Here is a 22871-nt window from a genome sequence, read left to right on the forward strand (position 1 = left end):
TTCTTGAGGATCCCTATTAACAATTGTGTTTTGAAATTCATCAGTAAACCAGTTCTCAGTCCATTGTTATTTAAGCCAGATGAGAAACTGGTTCTGGGATCTTTGTGTGAGCAGTGGGACATAAAAAAGCATGTTTCCAGGAGATTTATCCATGATTGTGTAGCAAAGTTCCCACAGAAGATAATGGACCAAGCCAGTATCAGGCTGTCAGACCAGAATGAAGTGACCTTAGGCAATAATTAAAGAAATCAATAATGTCATCTTGACCCTGGAACATTTCATACTTCTCCTTTGCATTCATTCAGCTTCTATTTTGAGCGGGTTTCCTCCCACAAGGAGAGATAGAGTCTCTCAAAGTATGCAATTATTAGGGAGGAAAAAATCCTAATAAATCACTCAAAGAAAACTTTTTAAAAAAACACACAAATACTAAACTTTACTTGGTAGAACGAAAATAAGTCTAGCACTGACCCAGTTTGCTTAACTCAGCTGGAGGCCCTCACAGTTCGTTGGTTGTCTTCTTCTTCAGCAGTCACCTCTTCACAGAAGACAACATGCTAAATTTCTTGAACAAAGATTTAGGAAATCATTATAAATATCTAAACTGCTTAGCTTTATTGTAATGGCAAATGCATTACTGGAAAAAAAATGTCCTTAGGCTTCCCTTCCTCACCCCACTAGAATGGTTATTGGTACTACCTAGGGTCTGGAACAAAGGAGAAAGTCTTCATAGTATTAATCCTTTTCAAATAGCCCTACACATGCTGGCATAATCTGGGTCATGTTCTTTAGCTGGCCTAAAGGGCAGCCCAATATATCAAAGAAATACCTTCCCAGAAATCATTGGTCCAGTGACATCTGGTATGTTAGTCTTTCTCTATATTACGGGCTAGATTGTGCCCTCAGAGATGCATATGGGACATGCTGCACCTGGAATCTCTGAGAGGAATTCTGTCTGACTCAGCCAGATTTCCTATTGGTAGGGCAGTTAACCGACCCCCTGGAATGGTTGAGAAAGATTGGTTAACTAAATTATATCCCACTGTGTGTAGTATAACCTGTTACCTCATCTAGATTTCTTGCAGTTCTTTGGGTCTGTGTTCTTTTGTTAAAGTACAGACTGGAGAATTATGAATGTATGAATCTTAATTAGCCAAAACAGCTTTGAAAGCAAATGAGAAATTACGGGAAAAAAATTAAGCTGGTTAGATGATAGTGTTCACAATGTCCAAATTGAATTCAACACAGGATGTTACAATTTTCAAGAGACAAGAAATCAGTTCAATTAATTGTAGGTTTCATTACAGTCTTTTCCCAAAGGCCAACTTTTATCCTACCCTAGCCTAGGCAGATGATTTCAGCATCAACACAGAAGTATTGATCCTAAACATAGATACTTGTTTACTTCCAATCAAGCTTATCTGCCAATGGAGTGATGTCACTGCCCATGTCACTTCAACCAGAACAGTTCCAAAGTAGGATTTAGATATTTGGGACAAGTTCCTTAATTATCAATCTATTTCACCAGTGCCATAAACTCTTATGCCACTCTAAGCAAAGGTTCAAATAGTGGTAAAATCTGTAGCTTACTAGTCAATTCAAAACTTCTTCCTCTTTTTGTCTAAGAAGCTGTCAATTCTCTTGACCACACAATCTGTGATTTTTAAATTTTTTTAAACTGAATTATTAGAAAACTCAGGATTTCTCACAGCTAACTTGTGCTGTAGTGTAGCACAGGGTCCTATTACAAACAATATTAGGCTTGGTTAGTGCAAGGAGTTTCTCCAGCCTTAATGTTCTCAATTCTTATTGATTTAGCATAACTTCTAGACAACTGAGACTAAACTTATTGGTGAAATACAAGTACATATGGTGCATTATAGTTATTCAGAGGCTTTTAACTTACGTAAGTACTTTCTGAGAACCTTAACATAACCAAGTTGACACATGAGTAAACAATACAAGTCCTTTTGCTACTTATAAACTGGAGCTGGCAGGAAGATTGGTTCTCCAGTTCAGTTGCAAAACTGTAATTACTAGTTTCTCGAGATAGATAAAGAATTAATTCAGGTGATTAGCTCAAGATATTATGATAGCTGAATTCCTCCTCTCTTTCAATGTTTTGCAGCAGTCTCCCAACACAGGACTTTAAAAGACAGAATTAACTGAGTGCTTGTCAGTGACAAGACCTTAGTTGTTTCCAAGGAGGAGGTGAGCTCACTCATCCACACGTTTCAGCTTCAACAAGCAATATGCAGAACACAGGACATTTTAGACATTTTCTACAGGGCTGCATTGCCTCGTTCTTTTCCTTGGCAAAGCTGATGTCTGCCTATTGGAAAGTGACCAGTGCTTCTGGTAAAAATGTGAAATGTCCAACCAGAATGCAAGTTGTGTCCCTTCTCATGACTCAGTGAAAAAACAGAGTGTCTCGTTATGGCTTCTTGCAACTTTGTTTGGAAGATTCCCATATCTTTGTGCAAACTTTTTGTGCCATGCCAATTTTTATAAGGCACGTTGGGCCATATGTTGAACTTCTTTTGCCTTAGCCCTCATTAGTAACCTACTTCCACAAATTACTTTGTGTGGGCTGCTATGTGGTGTGTTCCCTTGGCCAACCTTGCACAATTCCATGTTCTTTCCATCAGCAATGTAAGCTTTCTGTAGGAACATCAATTTTGAAGTTAGAGGTTTTTTGTAAAGTGTCTTCACCCTCCTGGATGGTTCCGTCTTTGTTTAGTAATTTATCATGCAGCACTATCATGTCATTTGAATCATTCACTTGGTCAGTCTCCAATAACATAACAATTAATAAAAAGAAATGGAGTACTTGTGGCACCTTAGAGACTAACCAATTTATTTGAGCATAAGCTTTCGTGAGCTACAGCTCACTTCATCGGATGCATTCAGTGCAAAATACAGTGAGGAGATTTATATACACACATAACATGAAAAAATGGGTGTTTATCATGCACACTGTAAGGAGAGTGATCACTTAAGATGAGCTAGTACCAGCAGGAGCGTGGGGGGGGGGGGAGAAAACCCTTTGTAGTGATAATCAAGCTGGGCCATTTCCAGCAGTTAACAAGAACGTCTGAGGAACAATGGCGGGGGGGTGGAATAAACAAGGGGAAATTGTTTTACTTTGTGTAATAACTCAACCACTCCCAGTCTCTATTCAAGCCTAGGTTAATTGTATCCAGTTTGCAAATTAATTCCAATTCAGCAGTCTCTCGTTGGAGTCTGTTTCTGAAGGCTTTTTGTTGAAGAATAGCCACTTTTAGGTCAGAAATTGAGTGACCAGAGAGATTGAAGTGTTCTCCGACTGGTTTATGAATGTTATAATTCTTGATGTCTGATTTGTGTCCATTTATTCTTTTACGTAGAGACTGTCCAGTTTGGCCAATGTACATGGCAGAGAGGCATTGCTGGCACATGATGGCATATATCACATTGGTAGATGTGCAGGTGAACGAGCCTCTGATAGTGTGGCTGATGTAATTAGGTCCTATGATGGTGTCCCCTGAATAGATATGTGGACACAGCTGGCAACGGGCTTTGTTGCAAGGATAGGTTCCTGGGTTAGTGGTTCTGTTGTGTGGTATGTGGTTGCTGGTGAGTATTTGCTTCAGGTTCGGGGACTGTCTGTAGGCAAGGATTGGCCTGTCTCCCAAGATTTGTGAGAGCGATGGGTTGTCCTTCAGGATAGGTTGTAGATCCTTGATGATGCGTTGGAGAGGTTTTAGTTGGGGGCTGAAGGTGATGGCTAGTGGCGTTCTGTTATTTTCTTTGTTGGGCGTGTCCTATAGTAGGTGACTTCTGGGTACTCTTCTGGCTCTGTCAATCTGTTTCTTCACTTCAGCAGGTGGATATTGTAGTTGTAAGAACGCTTCATAGAGATCTTGTAGGCGTTTGTCTCTGTCTGAGGGGTTGGAGCAAATGCGGTTGTATCATAGAGCTTGGCTGTAGACAGTGGATCGTGTAGTGTGGTCTGGGTGCTAATAAGCGATGGTCACATAAACACCACCCTATACCGGAAACCTACTGACCGCTATTCCTACCTACATGCCTCCAGCTTTCACCCAGACCACACCACACGAAAGCTTATGCTCAAATAAATTGGATAGTCTCTAAGGTGCCACAAGGCCTCCTTTTCTTTTTGCGAATACAGACTAACACGGCTGCTACTCTGAAACATAACAATTAATGAAATCATACAAAAAGAGCAATGCAAACTTCTGCATCAGTATTTGATTATTCCCTATACTTCAGTGATAGTCTGTAGGATTGCTGCATATATGGAACTTTCCCTCTGTGCAACTGCCAATCATGCAGTCAATCAGGTCTTACAATCATTTAGGCCTTAAAACATTTTGACTCACCTTAAAGATTTAACTTCACATTGGTTTCTCAGCATACCATTTGAATTTATCAGCTTCTTTGATACAAAATAAACACCTTGCTAGATATACTTATGTTAAAGATTAGTTATATATCTTACTAATCAATTTCTATTTTAAAATAGACAACACGGTCTGAACTATTTGCAATACATTGTAATCAAGTTGCCTAGGCGATGAAGCTTCTTCAAACTGAAGGGGTCTGCTAGAGAATGCCTTTAAAAATAAAATAAAATACCTAGCTCTTATATATCACTTTAGATAGCTTTAATTTTATGATATTGTAATTAACACATTTTAAATGTATCTATCTATATTATGCCTTATGAAACTGCATCAACTAGCATAGCTTGAGATCTTATATCTCTATTACAAAGTTTAAAGCATATAAAATAGAAGAAAAAGATAAAAGAGGAAGTTACTTCACAATTTAGCAAGAGATTGTGGTTACCTAGGCAGTTAGCTGTTGTGGTTACTCAAGCTGAGTTAAACACAGAAAGAGCATCTCCTGTTTTTTTAACGGTTTAGGGTTAAATTATGCCAAGATATTAATCTGGGTGGGTGGGTGTCTCTAGCATTACTACTGTTAATAAGTTCTATATTTCCTGCTTAGTCACTATACAAGAGTGCAGCTTGCTTCTCCTCTGTGCCTTACAAGCTAGTTTGGAATGGCCTTATACCCACCCTGTCCCCTTTCTGGCAACTAGCATCTTCTGAGGCACCAGAAGGGAGCAGGGTCTATGCTCCCTAGCAAGATCTGAGTGCTTGTATGTCCCCTATTGCCAGAGCATCTGAGCAGCTCAAAAGGGTCAATGTATTAATCCTCACAACATCATTATTTCCCTTCAACTGACGGGGATCTAATCCAATGTCCACTGAAGTTAGAACTCTTCCATTGACTTCAATGGGAGGCGGACCAGGCAGGCTCTGGGTATGTCTACACTGCAATTAAACACTCACAGGATGTTTAATTGCAGTGTAGATGTTCAGGCTCACAGACCCCCAGGAGGAAGGGTGCCAGACCCCATGCGCTACTCCAAGCCTGAATTGTCTACACTGCAATGAAACAGCCCTATGAGCCCGAGTCAGCTGACATAGGCCAGCCATGGGTGTTTAACTGCATGGTAGACATACCCTAAGAGAAAATGTAGCAAAACTCCCATTAACTTTAATGGCACGAAGATTACACCCCTAGTACTTCGATTCTAATCAGATTCTGGTGATTATGATTTATGGGTAGGATGGGGAAGGAAGCACTTCATTATAGACCCAGTCCAAAATACATAAAGCTCAATTTACAACCCACATTTAGCAATGATCAGTCAGAATAGATGACAGTGTTTGGTATCCAATGCCTCGCCCCTTCACTTATCCCTATTCAAGATAAGCTAATTACCGTGCCAAATTGTTTTCTGTACCTCAGTCCCAGACATCATGTGTATTGGTCTTTGGGTTCTTCCTCCTTCTTTCATCCCCGGGTAATGAATTATAAAGTGCTGTGGGGAAAAAATGTTCTGTACACCAAAGGGATGTGCCTGTATATACAAGTACGGATTTTGTAAAGGAATGTTTGTGAGCATATTGTTCTTTATACAGGCCCTTGCTTTCTGGCTTATGGGAATATAGTTTTACATAAATGCACTGCTGTTGGCATTGCAGATTATCTGAATGTCGGGTTCACATCTATCATACTGTGGCTTGTGTATTTTCATATTCAATAGGGGCCTCGTTAGACGTGTGAAAGTGTTCCTCCCCACACAGAAAGGATTGTGTGCTACCTGGGTGTAGGTCTGAGCTAATATTAGATCATTCCTGCTCCCCACCTGGTATCCTGGGAGAATGTGCTGTGCCTGAAGGAAAATTGCCGGTCTCTTCAGAGAGCTAGTGCAGCTCAAGTGACTCAGAAATCAGGAGCCTCTGTGCTCCTACTTCAGAGCATGAAAGGAAATGTGAGGCCTCTTAGATGAACGAACTTCAAAAGGTTCAGATAAGCATCCAAAAATAAATATGCACATTGCTCATGCAAAGCTCATCTGAACTATTCAGAACTCTTAGAGAGGGTTTGAGTGGCAGAATTTTTGACATAACCCCATAGATCGAGGTCTTCTCACAAAGCCTCCCTCACCTACAGAGTACAGGCTCACTTCTTGCCTGGCATTGTCCTCTGATGCAGTGGTTCCCTAACTTTAACAACCTGTGAACTCCTTTCAATAAAATGTCAAGTCTCGCGAACCCCCTCCTAAAAATGAATATTTCCGGGGATTTTCTCCTTTACCTGCGTATAAATTATAAAAGCAGTGATCTTGGAAACATAAAATTTGTTTGTACGGCATGCTTATTACACATTATTTATTATTATTTATGATTACAGTATTTTTATTACATTATGAAAACGGCAACACTCTTCCAAGATCTCACTTTCATAGCTTGTATCACTTTGAATAAGCTGTTATAAGACAAGGCTCCTATGTTTTATCAAGGAGTATCAGATGTGAAACAGCATGAAGATATTTAAGAAGCCAACTCCTACACAAGCTTTCAGGTCTTGAGCAGTCCAGGCAAACAACACACATGACAACAAAGCTTAAACCTGTTCTTCATAATAATTTTAAAAACAATACTAGCTGCCTATTTAATTTTAAAAACAGCAAAAAATATCCACCTCCCTTTCCATTTCTTATAAGGAGTCTTGAAGTTTAAATCTCCTCAGTGTGATAGATACGCTTGCTTTGATCTGCTTAGCTCTTGGAAGTCCAGGGGCTCCGGGCTGCTGGCCCTGTGCTGCCCGGGGTCCCTAGGGACAGCTCTGTCCGTCATTAGGGAATTTTTTCCCGAGAACCCCCTGTAACATTTCGCAAACCCCTAAGGGTTCACGAACCCCAGTTTGGGAACCACTGCTCTGATGGGAAGAAGGAGGAAAGGCCCAATGACCTATTCCTCATAATACTCTAGGATTTATCTGACCCATGTCCTGTCCTAACCCTGTAGAAGATACTTAGACCCCTTCCATTTACTTCTTCCATTTGCTTGTAGGGAGGAGGGCTGGCAGCCTGGGCACTTTCTGGGGAGAGTGTGACTGGCTCAGCCCCTTGCTCCATTCATCAGAATTCTAAATGCTACTCCAGGTCTTGTTGCTGTTTCTTATGGACCCTTAATGCCTCAGAGGTGTGAGATGCCCTAAGGTGTTCTGCAATAATCAGTGATAAAGTAGAAAAGTTTTTCATGCTGTGGAAGGGAATTTAGAGTCCTGCTCCATGGGGAAAGGTGCAAACCAAACACTCTTGCACCTATGTACTGGACATTTTCCAAACACAATCCGTGTTTTTCTTACTCTCTGTTTGTACAGCATCTAGCACAATGGGGCCCCAGTCTCACCTCTGGAAGCTAGCATAATAAAGATATTTTAACATAGGAAACAGTTCCAGGAAAACGCTAAGTGGGCTTAGCGCAGAGTTTTCCTTAGCAAGGAGGCTATTGTGTTAGAGAGGGGTGAGCTGGCCCAGTAATTTCCCCCCCTTAATATTTATTCCATTATTTTACTAGGGCTGGAAATGAGACTTACAAAGCAGTCATTGCCACTATAACCCTTCTTTCTTTTTTGTGAGGATCAATGCTACATCACCTCCCCCTTTAGCAGAAGTGTCTACAGGTCAGCTTTGTGGAACATTGGCAAAGAATTTTCACCTGCTCTGTGAAAGGACGGACCTTCCCAGGCCTGGCATGTGTTAGGAGAGCCAATTTCTGTTTTTGTTTTGTTTTGTTGTTGTTTGTTTGTTTTTTAAAGGCAAGAACACCACAGGTGGACTAGCTGAATTTCAGTCAGCTGTTCCCTGATTAAAGTTAGTTCTTTTTAAAGAATGCTGCACTGTGCTGATATTGTAATTTTTTTTTAAACCACGTGTTTATAAAACAGGAAGTAGGTGTGCTATATATACACACCTCTAGAGTGGAGATAACTTCAAACACTTACAGCCCTTCCAAAGATAGACAGACTCAGACTGGAGAAAGGTAACTAATTTTTTTTAACAGAAATTATATTGGAGAAAACACTTATTCAGCACTGTCTCACAATGGTATTTTATTCAGAATGTAAATAGTACCAAAATGTCTTTACTTTTAATTTTACACTTTTAATGCACTAATCCCACAGGGAAACTACACTAATAAATAATATTTTCTGTTTACCAGGCTACGTTCTGATCTAAATTGTGCTGGTGTAAATGAGAAATGACTCCCCTAAAAATCAGTGGAGTTAATCTGATTCCCACCATTGTAATCCAGATCCAAATCTGGCCCATCATCTCAAGGCATTTTCCATGCAAGGATCTTAAATCACTTTGCACAGTGGGTATCTATTATCCTGCTTTGCAAGTGGTTAAGCTCAGTCACTGAAAGACTGATTCTTCTCTCTCTTACATTGATTTTATGCTGATGTAATTTCAGTGGAATTACCCCTGATGTAAACCAGGGTATCTGAGCACAGGTTTTTCTCCTCTAGAGAGACTAAACAACTTGCTCCTGTGTACAGTATATTAGACTGTATATTAAATATTTCAGTGAAAAACAGGTTAATTGTATATTCTTAGTGAATGGGAAAAAAACTAAAAGACATAAATGTAAAACACATAAAAGATAGAAAATAATTTATTACATTGTAAACTGAATAAACAAACCCTACCAATGACTGGTAGTCGCAAAATTATCAGAAAATTCCCAGCATTAAAAACAGGTCAGAAAAATTTCTCAGCTAGGAAAAAAATTGTGTTGGGTTGTAAAAAGGCAAATGTATGAATTTGTTTCTAACTTTGTAGTTTAATAGATTTTTTTACCATTAGGAATTTTTAATGTATGATTACAATTTGCATAAAATGGCTACAATTTTCAAACCTGGGTACCTGATGTTAGAATTCTAGCACTGGAATTTTCAAGAGCACTTAAGGCTCAGATCCCTCAAGGTGTTTAGGCACCTAACTCTATTGAAATCAATCCCATTTACTTGGTATAAAATTGTATTTGGGAGCACAAATATCTATTTAAGAATCTACCTTCAGTGCCCAGGTTTCAAAATCTTGGATCATATAGTCTGATACGGACCAATTTATTAATATGGGTGGGCTTGATTGTCAGATCTTATTGAGTGCAAATGTGTATTAATATTTTAAGTTTGTGAAACAAACATTTAATTTATTACTAATGCTAGAAATGTTGTGTATCCCTTAACATACATTTATCTGGGGAATTTCAAGCACTATACATTAATATCTTAGAATTAACTTTGTATCAAGCCTTGAATCATCATAAAAATTCAGCCTCCCTTGGTCTTCTTTTTAAAAGTGAAGATAATGTATGTTCTCAGAGGGAAATCCAGACAATACCTCTGCACCCAAAGATTTCCCTCCCTCTGCAGAACTCAGACTCAGCCTGCATTATATGACAGCTTTGCCACTAGCTTTATTGGGCACAGTCTCAAACCCCTGGTGTGGTTTTCTTATGTAACAATGGGGAAGAGGCTGTCTGAGCTGGTGTGTGGGGCACATGAGCTATGCCCTGTCTGGTGCTGTGTGGGCTCTATGTAGCAAGATACATGGAGTTTGGAAGGATAGAGCATGCCCAGGCAGAGGTTCTGACAGTGTGGATCCTCTGGTCTCCCCTCAGCACAGCCAGGCTAAACTAGAGGTGCTTGTGGTAAAGTAGCCTGCATGAGTGGCTCCATAAATATACCATTGGCTGGTAGGGGAGGGGACAATGTTTCCCCAGTGCCTAGACCCTGGCTACTCCGTGATGATGGAACATCTTCTCATTGCTACAACACATGGCCATATCCTGCTTGCCTCACTCATACAAACTGAAATTTTGACTTCAGTGTAGCTACTTCTGCAAATGCAGCAAGCAGAGCTTGTCCTATGAGCTGACTTTAATATTAGAAATGCACTTTAAACGAAAATAATTTAAAACCTTTGCCTCCCACTTGGTCTGGCATTTCCCATGCTACAGTCAATGGTATCACTCATGTCTGCAGTGCAGGGAACTGTAACCATCATACTGATTTTACTGTTAGTCACATCATGAAACTATGGTGTCCTATGATGGTATCCTTGCAACGGGCTTTGTTGCAAGTATAGGTTCCTGGGTTAGTGGTTCTGTTGTGTGGCGTGTGGTTGCTGGTGAGTATTTGCTTCAGGTTGGGGGGCTGTCTGTAAGCAAGGATTGGCCTGTCTCCCAAGATCTGTGAGAGTGATGGGTCGTCCTTCAGGATAGGTTGTAGATCCTTGATGATGCGTTCATCTGTTAGTCTGTATTCATCAAGGATCTACAACCTATCCTGAAGGACGACCCATTGCTCTCACAGATCTTGGGAGACAGGCCACTCCTTGCTTACAGACAATCCCCCAACCTGAAGCAAATACTCACCAGCAACCACACGCCACACAACAAAAACACTAACCCAGGAACCTATCCTTGCAACAAAGCCCGTTGCCAACTGTGTCCACATATCTATTTAGGGGACACCATCATAGGGCCTAATCACATCAGCCACACTATCAGAGGCTTGTTCACCTGCACATCTACCAATGTGATATATGCCATCATGTGCCAGCAATGCCCCTCTGCCAATGTACATTGGCCAAACTGGACAGTCTCTACATAAAAAAATAAATGGACACAAATCAGACATCAAGAATTATAACATTCAAAATCCAGTTGGAGAACACGTCAATCTCTTTGGTCACTCGATTACAGACCTAAAAGCGGCAATTCTTCAACAAAAAAAACTTCAAAAACAGACTCCAACGAGAGACTGCTGAATTGGAATTAATTTGCAAACTGTATACAATTAACTTAGGCTTGAATAAAGACTGAGAGTGGATGTGTCATTTCACAAAGTAAAACTATTTCCCAATGTTTATTCCCCCACCCCCTCACTGTTCCTCACACATTCTTATCAACTGCTGGAAATGGCCCACCTTGATTATCACTACAAAAGGTCGTCCCCATCCCCGCCTGTCCCCCCTCCTCCCCCCCGGCTCTCCTGCTGGTAATAGCTCACCTTACCTGATCACTCTTGTTACAGTGTGTACGGTAACACCCATTGTTTCATGTTCTCTGTGTATATAAACTCTCCCCACTGTATTTTCCACTACATGAATCTGATGAAGTGAGCTGTAGCTCATGAAAGCTTTTGCTCAAATAAATTTGTTAGTCTCTAAGGTGCCACAAGTACTCCTTTTCTTTTTACCTAGTTTCTGTGTTTATACAACAGGCTGAAGCTAATATTTATTGTTATATATAATATTGCTCTATGAGCTGAAATTTTCTCTCAATTGGCTATTGTCCTATGGAAGTCACTTTATCAGCCCAAGGAACAATAGTCTGTTTTCATAATCTGGGCACTGTGAGGGCAAGCGGCATCTGCTATTTAACTCTCAACATCTGGAGCAATTTTACCCCATGAATATGTTCTGGTATCACAGTGACCTTGTACTGTGTTATCTGTTTGAAGTAACCTGGCCTTATGACCCAGTTTCAATCAAGAGTTCCAACAAATACATTGACCAACTAAAAAAGCAATAGTGCAAAAATAATCTCACCTTATGTATGGATGGATGTATTATACAAATGCACAGAGGGAATAATCCATCCATATGAAGGTGAATAGAGCTTTGTTAAATCCTGCAAAAACCACTTCTGTGAATATTCACTCCAATTCTGGTCACAACAGAAAACAAAAAACTAACAAGCACACAGACACATACACCCTTGCTTTCAGCACCATAATGCAGAAGTTATCAACCCCAAACCCAACTTCCCGGAAAAGTCTGAACGGCTGCTCTGCAGGCCTGCCATGGCAGGAACCATGGAGAAACCTGGCATAGCCAAGGAGTCAGCTGGTGTGAAAAATGAGGCTATGTTTCCTAACTTGGTAACCTGTGCTACTCATGGCACCTGTATTCAGGGTATCCCTACTCAGTACTAGGAATATATATTTTAATGTGTGAATGTAGCAGGGCTGATCAAATCCAGGAGATGGTGGGATATTAAGAGCTTGGTTTTCCTCACACAAGTTTTACCCTTGTATAATTTCACTGACTTCAGTCGCATTAGAGTGAGAGCAGAATTAGGCCCATAGAATCTAAACATGGAAAAGATTCAGCAGGCGTCATCTCGCCAGTCTCCCTACCAGTGCAAGCTAATTAAGCAATCAGGGAAAATATCTAGTAATGGGGAGACAAGGAGGGTAGAGACCTGATCTTCTTGCCTGCTTTCTGATATGACACCCTCCTCCCCTTCCCCCCCAACACAAAACTAGAACTGTGTGAGAATTTTTTGTGAAAAAAACATTGACAGAAAATGCAGTTTCCACAAAATCAACATTTTCTGCAGGAAAATATCAATTGTGCCTTAATTTTTTTTTTCAGTCAGGAAAATCAAAGAAGCATTTTGTTTTTGAGTCAAGTTGACCCCAATCAAAATATTTTGCTTTGTCAAATCGAATCAAATAGTTTCATTTCAGGTCAATGCAACATTCCTCTATGTCCACTTAAGATGCTGGACTGCCTCAAGGGAGTTGTAGTTTGGGTGCTGCACACACCCATTCTCTTCTGTTGGTTGGGCTCCCTGACTGGACTACATCTCTCATCATGTATCCCAGTCTCCCCTCTGAACTGCCATGGTGCATCATAGGAGGTGTAGTCCAGCCAGGAAGCCCAGTCCAGAGAAGAGAATCTGGATGAGACACCCTGGAACTAAAACTTCCATGAGGCACTGCAAAAGCTCAGGTGGACTCAGTTCAGTGTTGAAATAAACTAAAATGAAATGTTTCAACATTTATGAATTTTTTGTAGCTTTCTGTTCAATAAGAAATGTTGATATTCTAACTTTTCTACCCAATTTGGGGGGGCGGAATTCAAAATATCAGAACTTCCCATAGGGCAGAAATTCTGATTTATTTTTGACCAGCTCTACACCTCACCCCCCTCCCTGCTTCTTATCTCTGACTTGAGAGTTAGGGGAGGCAAGTCAAACATAATGTTTTAGTGCCAAGTTGGGAAACAGTGGGGAGTTTGAGCAATCAGCAGTGAGGAAGCAATACAGAAAAAAGGCAACTAGCAGGGCAGGAGAAGGGAGTGGAAAAACATTAACAAGGAATGGAGTCTATGTGTAAATTGGTAGAGGACTGGGTCACCTGTGGGAGGAATGAGTGTGGGGTTGATATGGGCGAGGAAGGGCAAGGAACTGAGGACTAGCATATCCATCTCAGTGCAGCATCTGTTAAAACAGCCCCTCTCTCCTGCACACAGTTGTTCAATGCTATGTTCTTTGAGAAGGGCAGTGGTGAGATCCTGATCTACTGCATCAATGAACAAAGCAGGCTCCTTTAATAAAGTGGGGAGAAGACAGGCAGAAAACTGCTGCATGTTCAAGTTATTTCAAATAAGAGAAATGGAGACAAAAGAAGATTTTTTCCCATTAAAATATTAGAACCCAAGTTGCCTTCATCCCAAATCACCCCATCTTGCTCCAGAAATATATTCCACAAACAAAAATGCTGCTTCTGCAAGTGCACCAAAAGCTTTGACAGAAAAGAGACTAAATGACACGGTGTTTATTTTTTCACAGAGATGGGTCTGCTAACTGTGATCGTGTGCCTTGCTGCACTGCACCAAGCTGTTGGACAGGTATGTACCTTTATTTCTATGCAGAGGAATAGGAATGGGCTGAGTTTTGTACTAAGCCACCTCCAAAATAGTTAGTTGCCAGAAGTTCCATAAGTACAGATGGTATTTGACCACCAGTACCCATTACCTCAGCATGTGTTCTAAGCATTTCCACATTTTCCCCTTCAAAGAATCCACCCTTGTTTATGTAAATATTCACCACTGGAAAGGTCTGCTTCTCCTCTCACACTAGTCTTATACTGGTGTAATTCCACTGAGTTCAATGGAATTATATCTAATTTAAACTGGTGCAAGCAAGAGGAGAATCAAACTTTGTTGGTATGGAAATGCTGGTGCTGTGGTGATTCCATTATTTTCTGGAACTCCTTCCTGGCACTTTGCCATCCTAATGGAAACAAGTGGAAAAGCAGGTGGTTTAGTGCTGGCTGTTTCTAAAGGCACTGCTTGTTCACAGAGGACAGACACTTCATAGCTATTCACATACAGAGCACCTTCATTTATCTGAATCTCCGCTATCCAAAACTCCCTGTTGTCCATGTCCCCTGACATGTCCTCTGACACCTATTAATTACATTGGAAATTCCCACAATGATCTGAAACATCATTTGCATGCATTCAGCATCCTCCTGATATTCAACTCCAATTCTATTTTGTTCAATAAAACTGTTTTCTAATCACAGATTAAACAAAAAAATGCAGGCCACAATGAGATCCATAGCAAACTGGGTTCATTCATTGCTCTTTTGTTACCTGCACTGTCCCTTCAGGAATAGAATACTTTTTTTCCCTTTAAAACGTTTTTCTTTCTTTGAAACTGATGTAGACAGATGCACACAGGATCTCCATTGACATCAGCAGCTACAGAACAAATCTCTGATTGCTCTGATCTCAGTGCTATATACTAAATACTGTACAGTAGAGATTATGAGAATTAAGGGTCCCATTTTGGGATATTTCAATTCAAAAACGTGTAAAGTTCCAGTTTTCCAACATCTTTTAAAATTAAATTTCTGATACTTCTCCCTATTAGTTGTGAGCCATACTCTTCTCTTCACTGAGGTACTGACAACAAACCTTTCCCTGGCAGGTCATAAGTTGGTTTCACTCTAAAGCCATTTAACTTAAATGCCAGGAATCCACTGAGTGCTGATCCAGACATGAGCTTTTCCAAAGTAGGGAAGTGTTTGGGCCCCAGCAGCTTGTTCAGCCCATTCTAGAGACAGAGGCTAGTTGCAAAGTTTAATATTGGATCCACATCCGTGCTTTCCAAACATTCAGGGATGTTTGGATCTGGGGATGTTGTTCAGGCCCATCTCTGCATTCCCAAAGCCAGCTCTCAGATTGAGAGGGTCAACTGAGGAGGAACGGCAGAGGGGCAGGACTTCAGTGGCTGTAGGAATAAGAGGGAATTCACCAGCAGATAAAAACAAAATGGGTCACCACTGACTGGTGAAGTAGAAGGGGAGGGATCAGCAAGATGGGGACCACTGAAAATAACATGCTAAGGGAATGGGAGGGATGACGCTAACCAGTGGGAGTGGCAGACAGAGGTGACTAGATGGATGGTATAGAAGGTATCAGTGGAAAGGAGCAGTGTAAAGCAGCCAGGGAAATTGCAATGAGCAAAGAGGAGCAGGGAGTTGATGAACTGGTTGAATGGAAGGGAAAGCCAGAAAAGCCAGGAAAGCGGGAGGTAGAAGAAGCCAAATATATGCATATTAGGATGGATAGTGGGAGGGGGCAGAGTCAGAAGAGATTGACTGGGGTACCAAGAGACAGCTAGGGAGTTTGGGTACCTACTGACTGGGGAAGCAGAAGGGAAGGCACTAAATGGAGGAGTGGGGGGCTGAATGCTGCGAGATGGGTTTTCTGCTACTCACTAAAAAGGAGAGCCATTTACTGACAGTGCTCCATAACCCAAGGGGATGCTTCCAACACCAGTGAGAGCCAGTTAAACAAATCCTAAGAACATGATGAGTACAGTATAATCATGGCTGCATATACCATAGTAAGCCACAGGAACTTTCTCACTTGGGTGTGAATTTATTAGTGTGAGGATTAAGGTGACTAAACTATAAATGTTTGGCTCTGTTATGGGGTTTTTACTTCATAGGTCACAAAGTACCTTGTAAAGGGAGGAATTTCAGGAAAGTTTCATTATCCCCATTTTATAGATGGGGGTTGGGACTGGCACTTTAACAAAGGAGCTGGCTCTTGCAACTCTTTCCCCTTTGGGAGGAGCCCAACCAGTAGGAAGAGAAGTAGGGTATATACCAGGAGAGCAATCCTTTTGCCTGCTGTTCAAACAGCTGTGGTGAGAGAGGAGGCGGAGAGACAGATTGGGTTCCTTCCACTCTAAGTCTATTCCCTGGAGATGGCTCCAGTGGCTCAGCTTCCCATACCTTCTTTGGGAAGCCACATTAGATAGGCACCCCCAGCACCCGCTCGGGGTGGTTGGAGAAGCCAGAGGGCATGTCTACACTACAAACTTAAGTCTACTTCAGTTAAGTTGACATCCAGCTGCCACAGTAATTAAGTCGGTAGTGCATGTCCACACCACATGGCTTATGTCAGTGGAGCATGTCCTCACTAGCAGTGCTGGCATCGATGCAGAGAGCAGTGCACTGGGGGTAGCTATCCCACAGTGCAACACACCACAGGGGTTTTTGGGAAGGGCCTGCAATGCCTCCATGGCACCAAAACATTCTCTCTCTCAGGGGGGACTGGGAACATGGCTTCAACACTTTCTCCCTCCTTCCCCTGATTTCAGCTGGAACCCATAATATTTCATGCCTTTTTTCCAAAAGACTGGCATAGCCATGCATAGGCCATATCCCAAGAAGCATGGACCCCACTCAGTTGTGCACCGTTGTTGCAAGCATTACAAACACCACGCTCCTTATCCTGCAATATTTCCAAAGCCGCGGGGCGGAACATTGCAGTGTCTTTCAAGCAGCCCTGCAGGAAGCTGTAGAACAAAACAATTCCTGGGTGCTGCTGGTAGCTGTGCGGCAGCTGAACACAGGTGAGCGCCGTTTCTGGTCCCGAGAAACACCCACTGATTGGTGGGATTATGCAGTTATGGGATGAGCAGCAATGGCGGCAGAAGTTCCATATGCACAAGGCTACTTTCCAGGAACTGTGTGCAGAGCTCTCCTCAGCCCTGTAGTGCAGTGACACTGAAGTTAAATCTGCTCTGACAGTGGAGAAGTGAGTGATGATCACTGTGTGGAAACTTGCAATGCCAGACTGCTACCGGTCAGTGGGGAATCAATTTGGAGTTGGTAAATCCACTGTGAGGCTGTTGTCATCCAAGTATGCAGGGCCACTAATTGCCTTTTGCTCAGAAGGGTTGTGACTGTTCTCAGTGGTAGTAGATGACAGAACGAGGAGTAATGGTCTCAAGTTGCAGTGGGGGAGGTTTAGGTTGGATATTAGGAAAAACTTTTTCACTAGGAGGGCGGTGAAGCACTGGAATGCATTACCTAGGGAGGAATCTCCTTCCTTAGAAGTTTTTAAGGTCAGGCTTGACAAAGCCCTGGCTGGGATGATTTAGTTGGGGATTGGTCCTGCTTTGAGCAGGGGGTTGGACTAGATGACCTCCTGAGGTCCCTTCCAACCCTGATATTCTATGAATCATCAAACAGTGGTTGTTAAAATAGTCAACTGGGATCATAGGTTAATGCATTGAGTGTGGTGGGATTTGGCAAACAAAAATGAGACGAAACTTTCCCTGTGATTTTCATTTTAGAATCCAGGTCTGGGTTTTTATGAGTTGTCCAATTTAAATGAGAATAACCAAAAGATGATCGTTGACAAGCACAATGACCTTCGGCGAGGGGTGAATCCCACTGCCAGAAACATGCTGAAGATGGTAAGCTACGTGGCATTGCTGTTCCTACAGATCTGAAATGTTTCCCATTGTCACAGAGTGGCAAACTTGGCCGTCAGAATCCTTTCCATGATAAGGTGCAACTTTCCTGCTAAGCTGTGGGAATGTAAGTAGAGTGGGAGAGAAGCATGTCCTTGTGGTTGGCCATTGGCCTAGGCACTGGTAGGCCAGGATCTGCTCCTGCTCTGCTGCAAGTCAATTACAGAGGAATTTTTTCAAAACCACTGAAGTGACTTAGAAGCCCAAATGCTATTGAAAATCCTACCCTTAACCTCTGTGCCTCAGTTTTCCCATCTACTGAACTGAATTAATAATATTCACCTACCTCCAAGGATCACCGGGAATCTTACATCAATAGCATTTCTAAATTGCTTTGAGATCTTTGAATGGAAGGAGCTCTAGGAGAGAAATTCCCATTCTTGTGCAGGAGTCTAGTACATGGGCTCTGCACCATTTATGTCCCATTTAAGCCCTCAAAATAAGGCCTGAGTGGTGCCTAGGCCTGGAATAGCAGATGCTGTCCCTCCAGGCCCCCTTTGCAGGGATTTCCAGCTCCTGGATCTTTGTGTGCTGGAACTGTGCAAAAAAGGTTTGCCTCAACATATTTCTAATGTACAATACAGGTTTCCTGTCCTTTATGACTGCCAAACCATTATTAAAGCAGATTGGAAACTGGTTTACTGACCTTTCCATTGGTCCAAACATTGCTACCATCACAAACCATGGCACTTTTCAGGGCTAGGCTCTAAACTATAGAGATTTTGGTTTATTCATTCATGGTGACAAGAGGGTCACCTCTTAGGCTCTGGGGCTGAGGATTTTTCATTTAAGGGAACAATCCACTTCAAATAGGCAGAAGAAATCTTCAGGACATTATAACATTCAGGATCCCCAGCTAGTATAAACCAGCCTAGCTACAGTGACTTCCATGGGCCTATTCTGACTGACATCCCTTGAATAGCCAGGCCATAATCTCCAGATCTGTATTTAGTTCTACATTCACTATTGCGGATTGGTTTTACCAAAAGGTAAATATGATGTCTCTCCTTGTTTCCTTGAGTTTTGGAGTCCCGAAGCTGCGGACAATGCTCAGAGATGGGCAGATCAGTGTAAAATGTCCATCAGTCCTAGAAATGAGAGAGTTGTCAATGGTAAGTGAAGAGTAACTATAAATTATGAATGATTGAAATAACCATCTGGAGACTTACAGGTACAACCATATTACTGCAAAAGTGTTATTTTAGCAGAGCAGGAGCACTGATATGGGACAGGTTGAGATTTCACTTCCAAATCCATATAGTTAGGGGCCAACAATGCAATAAAGGAAAAAATCCACCTGAGTTGAAACTTGACACACACAATCTCCTCCAGAGAGTGAATGTTTTCTTCACCATGGAAAAAATTGGTTCAAACTTTTTTTTCCTTCCCATTTGCCCCCACCAAAATCCATGGGGGAAAAAACCCAGACATCTTCTATGGACCAGGGGGAGGAATCCATTAATTCTGTGTGCCATGTCTTGACTGTTGAGACATGAACCCTAATCTCTTTGGGGAAGTGACTGTCTCTTACTATGTCATTAGAGTGCCTAGCACAACTAAACCCTAATCTCTGTTAGGGCCTTTAAATGCTATTGTAATACAAATAATTAGTAAAGTGGGTCTTAGAGTGAGGCACAAGCTTTGAGTGAGTCTCCTGCACAGGAATGAATTTTACAAAGAAGTTTGCACAGGTGGTATGTACACCATAATCAGCTATTGGGGGGGGAGACTATTTTCATCTAATATTTAATGGTAGCCTGTTAATCCAAGAACAGATGGTATCTTTTAACTAGAAATCAGTGTTATTATTTTTAATCTGCCCTTTTCATTTAGTATTTTAATGAGATGCTTCTAGTTTAAAAAGTCTGCAAATGAACATCTCTGGGCATACAGGGCCTGCCCCAAAGCCTATGGAAGTTAATGGGACACTTTCTATTGTCTTCACTGGGGTTGGATCAGGTCAATAATTCCCTTCTTAGAGGTACAGGCTTATAGGTACTGCTTTGTTCAGACTGGAAATAAGGTGTAAATTTTCAAGTGAGGTTAATTAACCATTGGTACAATGTACCAAAAATTGTGGTGGATTTCCCATTTCTGGAAATTTTTAATCAAGATGAAATGTTTTTTTCTAAATGATCTGTTCTAATTCAAACAGGAATTACTGTGGGGAAGTTCTTTGGCCTGTGCTATACAGGAGGTCAGACTGGCTGATCACAATGGTCCCTTCTGGCCTTGGAATTGATGACTCTCTGAATAGAGACAATGCACAGGGTGGAAATCTGGTGGTTAACTTAACTGTAGGGTGTAACTCACATCTCCTCCGCTATTCCTACAGTCTCTCTAGTTGTCCTCATGCTGTCTTGAAACTGCCTCATTTCTATTTTCAGATGTCCTCTGTGGTGAAAATATATTACAGGCAACTTATCCGCTCCCTTGGTCTGATGCAATCCAATCCTGGTATAAGCAAGTGGCTAATTTCAAATATGGTACTGGAGCAATCAATAACAATGCCCCTATTGGTGGCTACACTCAGGTATGGGGATTAATGACAAATTTCCAACAAATGAAATATTGTTTTAGGAAGAAAAGTGATACCAGTCTGGAAATAAAATATATTTATCTGAACACCCATGTGTCTCCATCAAAGTCAATGGGAATGTGTCTGTGTAATTAAGGAAAGTTAGGAGACTACACCTCTAGAAACTTATCATTACTGTTATCTGTCATTCACTGCCTGATCCAAAGTCCACTGAACTAATTCAGAGTCTTTCCATTTACTTCAAAGGGCACTGGATCAGATATTTAATAAGATATATTCCAGCGGAAAATTATGATATTTTTCTTCTTCCCAAAATGGGACCAAATGTCAACGTATCTTAAATTACTAATAATATACTAAATTGTGGAATGACCATTTCTGAAAAATGTTGATTTGGAAATGTCAAAGCAACATATTTCAAAGCATTGATTAGAAACAAAACATTTCTTTTCTTGTCTGAAAAATCATACAGGTGCTCTACAAAAGGTGGTTGGTCACATGGTTCAGGCTCTTCCTTCTCCCAGCTGCTAAATTGCATTTTTTTAAAAGCTAAATATACAGAAATATTTCCTTGATATTACTTTTCCATGTAAGCAGTTGCTACAGTTCCCAGAGGGATGTTATGGTTTTATGAACTGAAGGGCTGCTGCTCTGTGAGACCATGAAGGGGATCTCAGACAATCCATGAATGAAATGAAACCTTGCTGATTGAGTGTACTTATTTTCATGCCTGCAGGTGGTTTGGTATCGTTCTTACCAGATTGGATGTGGAGTTGCCTACTGTCCTCAGAATAGGTTCCAGTTCTTTTATGTTTGCCAGTACTGTCCCGCGTACGTACCAATATATATTTCCTTTAAGTTGAAACACTCTGTAAGATGTTTTGAAACCTTCCAGGTAGGGCTGTCAATTACCTGCCATTAACGCATGCGATTAACGCACCGCACAATTAACGCACTGATTTTTTTAACGCGCATTAATGGCAAACCCTCATGAGCTGCTCCGAAGAACCTGTCTGGTCAGGCGCACTAATGCAAGCCGCTACCAGAGGGTGGGAAGAGAAGAGGCTACAGAAAATAATGTAGGTCTCATCCCCGCATTTTTTAAGTAGAAGCAGGACGGCCAGGCGCTCGCCAGACTCATAGGGTGACCAGACAGTAAATGTGAAAAATCAAGACAGGGGGTGGGGCGGGAGGGGGTAATAGGAGCCTATATAAGAAGAAAGACCCAAATATCGGGACTGTCCCTATAAAATCGGGACATCTGGTCACCCTATGCCAGGGCCACCCCCCACCCTTGCAGGGTTCACCCGAGCCACCCTCCCCATGCCTCCCGGGGCTATCTCCTCCCCACCCTGTGCTGCCAACATCTGGGGCTGCCCCCACTCCCCCAGAACTCCACACTGCCCATGGTGGGGTCTCCCCCTCCCAGCCCTGTGCCGCCTGCAGCTGGGGCTGACCCCTCCCCCACGTGCCACCCAGGGCTGGGACTGACCTCCATCCCGAGCTCAGGGGTTGACCCCCACCCCAGAGCCCTGTGTCGCCCATAGCTTAGGCTGAACCCTCCCCACAGCTTCTCAGTGCCCATGGCTGGGGCTCAATCGCTGCGCCGCCCCGGCTGAGCCTGATCCCCACCCCCTGCTCTGCGCTGCCCCCGGCTGAGCCTGATCCCCACCCCCAAGCGTCGCACCTCCCCCGGCTGAGGCTTATTTCCCCCCTGCCCCATCTCTGTGCCACTCAGGGGTCAGTTCTGAAGCCAGCACTGCTCTCCAGCAGCAAATGTCTCTGCTTTCCTGTGGGCGGGCAGGGCTGCCTTCAGCTGACCTGCAGGCAGCATCCGCCTCTCTCCACTCTGCCTTGCCTCTGGGACAAATGACCCGTTTTGGCGAAGAAGTAGGGACAGCCGGGACAGAGCTGAAAAAGGGACGTATCGTCACCCTAGCCAGCCCAGGCCCTATTGTTCCCGGCTGGCCCCTCACTCCCGGGACCAACCCTCCTGCGTCGTGCCCCATTGCCCGTAGCCAGTCGCTCGCTCTGGGGGTACCCCATAGAGAACGTGGGCCTGGCGAGCTCAGCCTCCTTGCACCAGCCTCTCCTCTCCTGAGTATGGTGAGCCCCTGAGGTAAAAGCCACCCTCCCTTGCAAGCAAGGGCCCACTCAGCTGAAGGGAGCTCAGCTAGCTCAGTAAAAGGAGGAGAGCCCAGTACCAGAAACCACCCTTCCAGAAGTAGCAGCAAGACACCTCCCTCCCCCTCCTCCTGCCCAAGTGATTGCTTGCTCCTCCCCATTGTCAGCCCCTGTCCTACCAGACCCTCCTCCTGCACAAG

At 42.6% G+C, this 22871-nt stretch overlaps 1 protein-coding gene across 3 annotated transcripts in view; it reads left to right on the forward strand.

The window, feature by feature from the left end:
* Positions 1-22871, forward strand: part of LOC125634675 (serotriflin) — a 42003-nt gene that overhangs the window by 15451 nt on the left and 3681 nt on the right. For 2 of the 3 annotated variants that reach the window (XM_075126357.1, XM_075126358.1), the window contains exons 2-6: positions 14019-14077; positions 17829-17951; positions 19030-19120; positions 20396-20541; positions 21284-21378. In XM_075126357.1, the coding sequence (XP_074982458.1) occupies positions 14021-14077; positions 17829-17951; positions 19030-19120; positions 20396-20541; positions 21284-21378 (512 nt within the window). In that variant the 5' untranslated portion in view covers positions 14019-14020. Of the gene's footprint in view, positions 1-8331; positions 8409-14018; positions 14078-17828; positions 17952-19029; positions 19121-20395; positions 20542-21283; positions 21379-22871 lie in introns of those variants that run through there. The other variant, XM_048845744.2, reaches the window with a different exon arrangement.

The sequence above is a fragment of the Caretta caretta genome, chromosome 3, assembly GCF_965140235.1.
Source record: "Caretta caretta isolate rCarCar2 chromosome 3, rCarCar1.hap1, whole genome shotgun sequence".
Taxonomy (NCBI): domain Eukaryota; kingdom Metazoa; phylum Chordata; order Testudines; family Cheloniidae; genus Caretta; species Caretta caretta.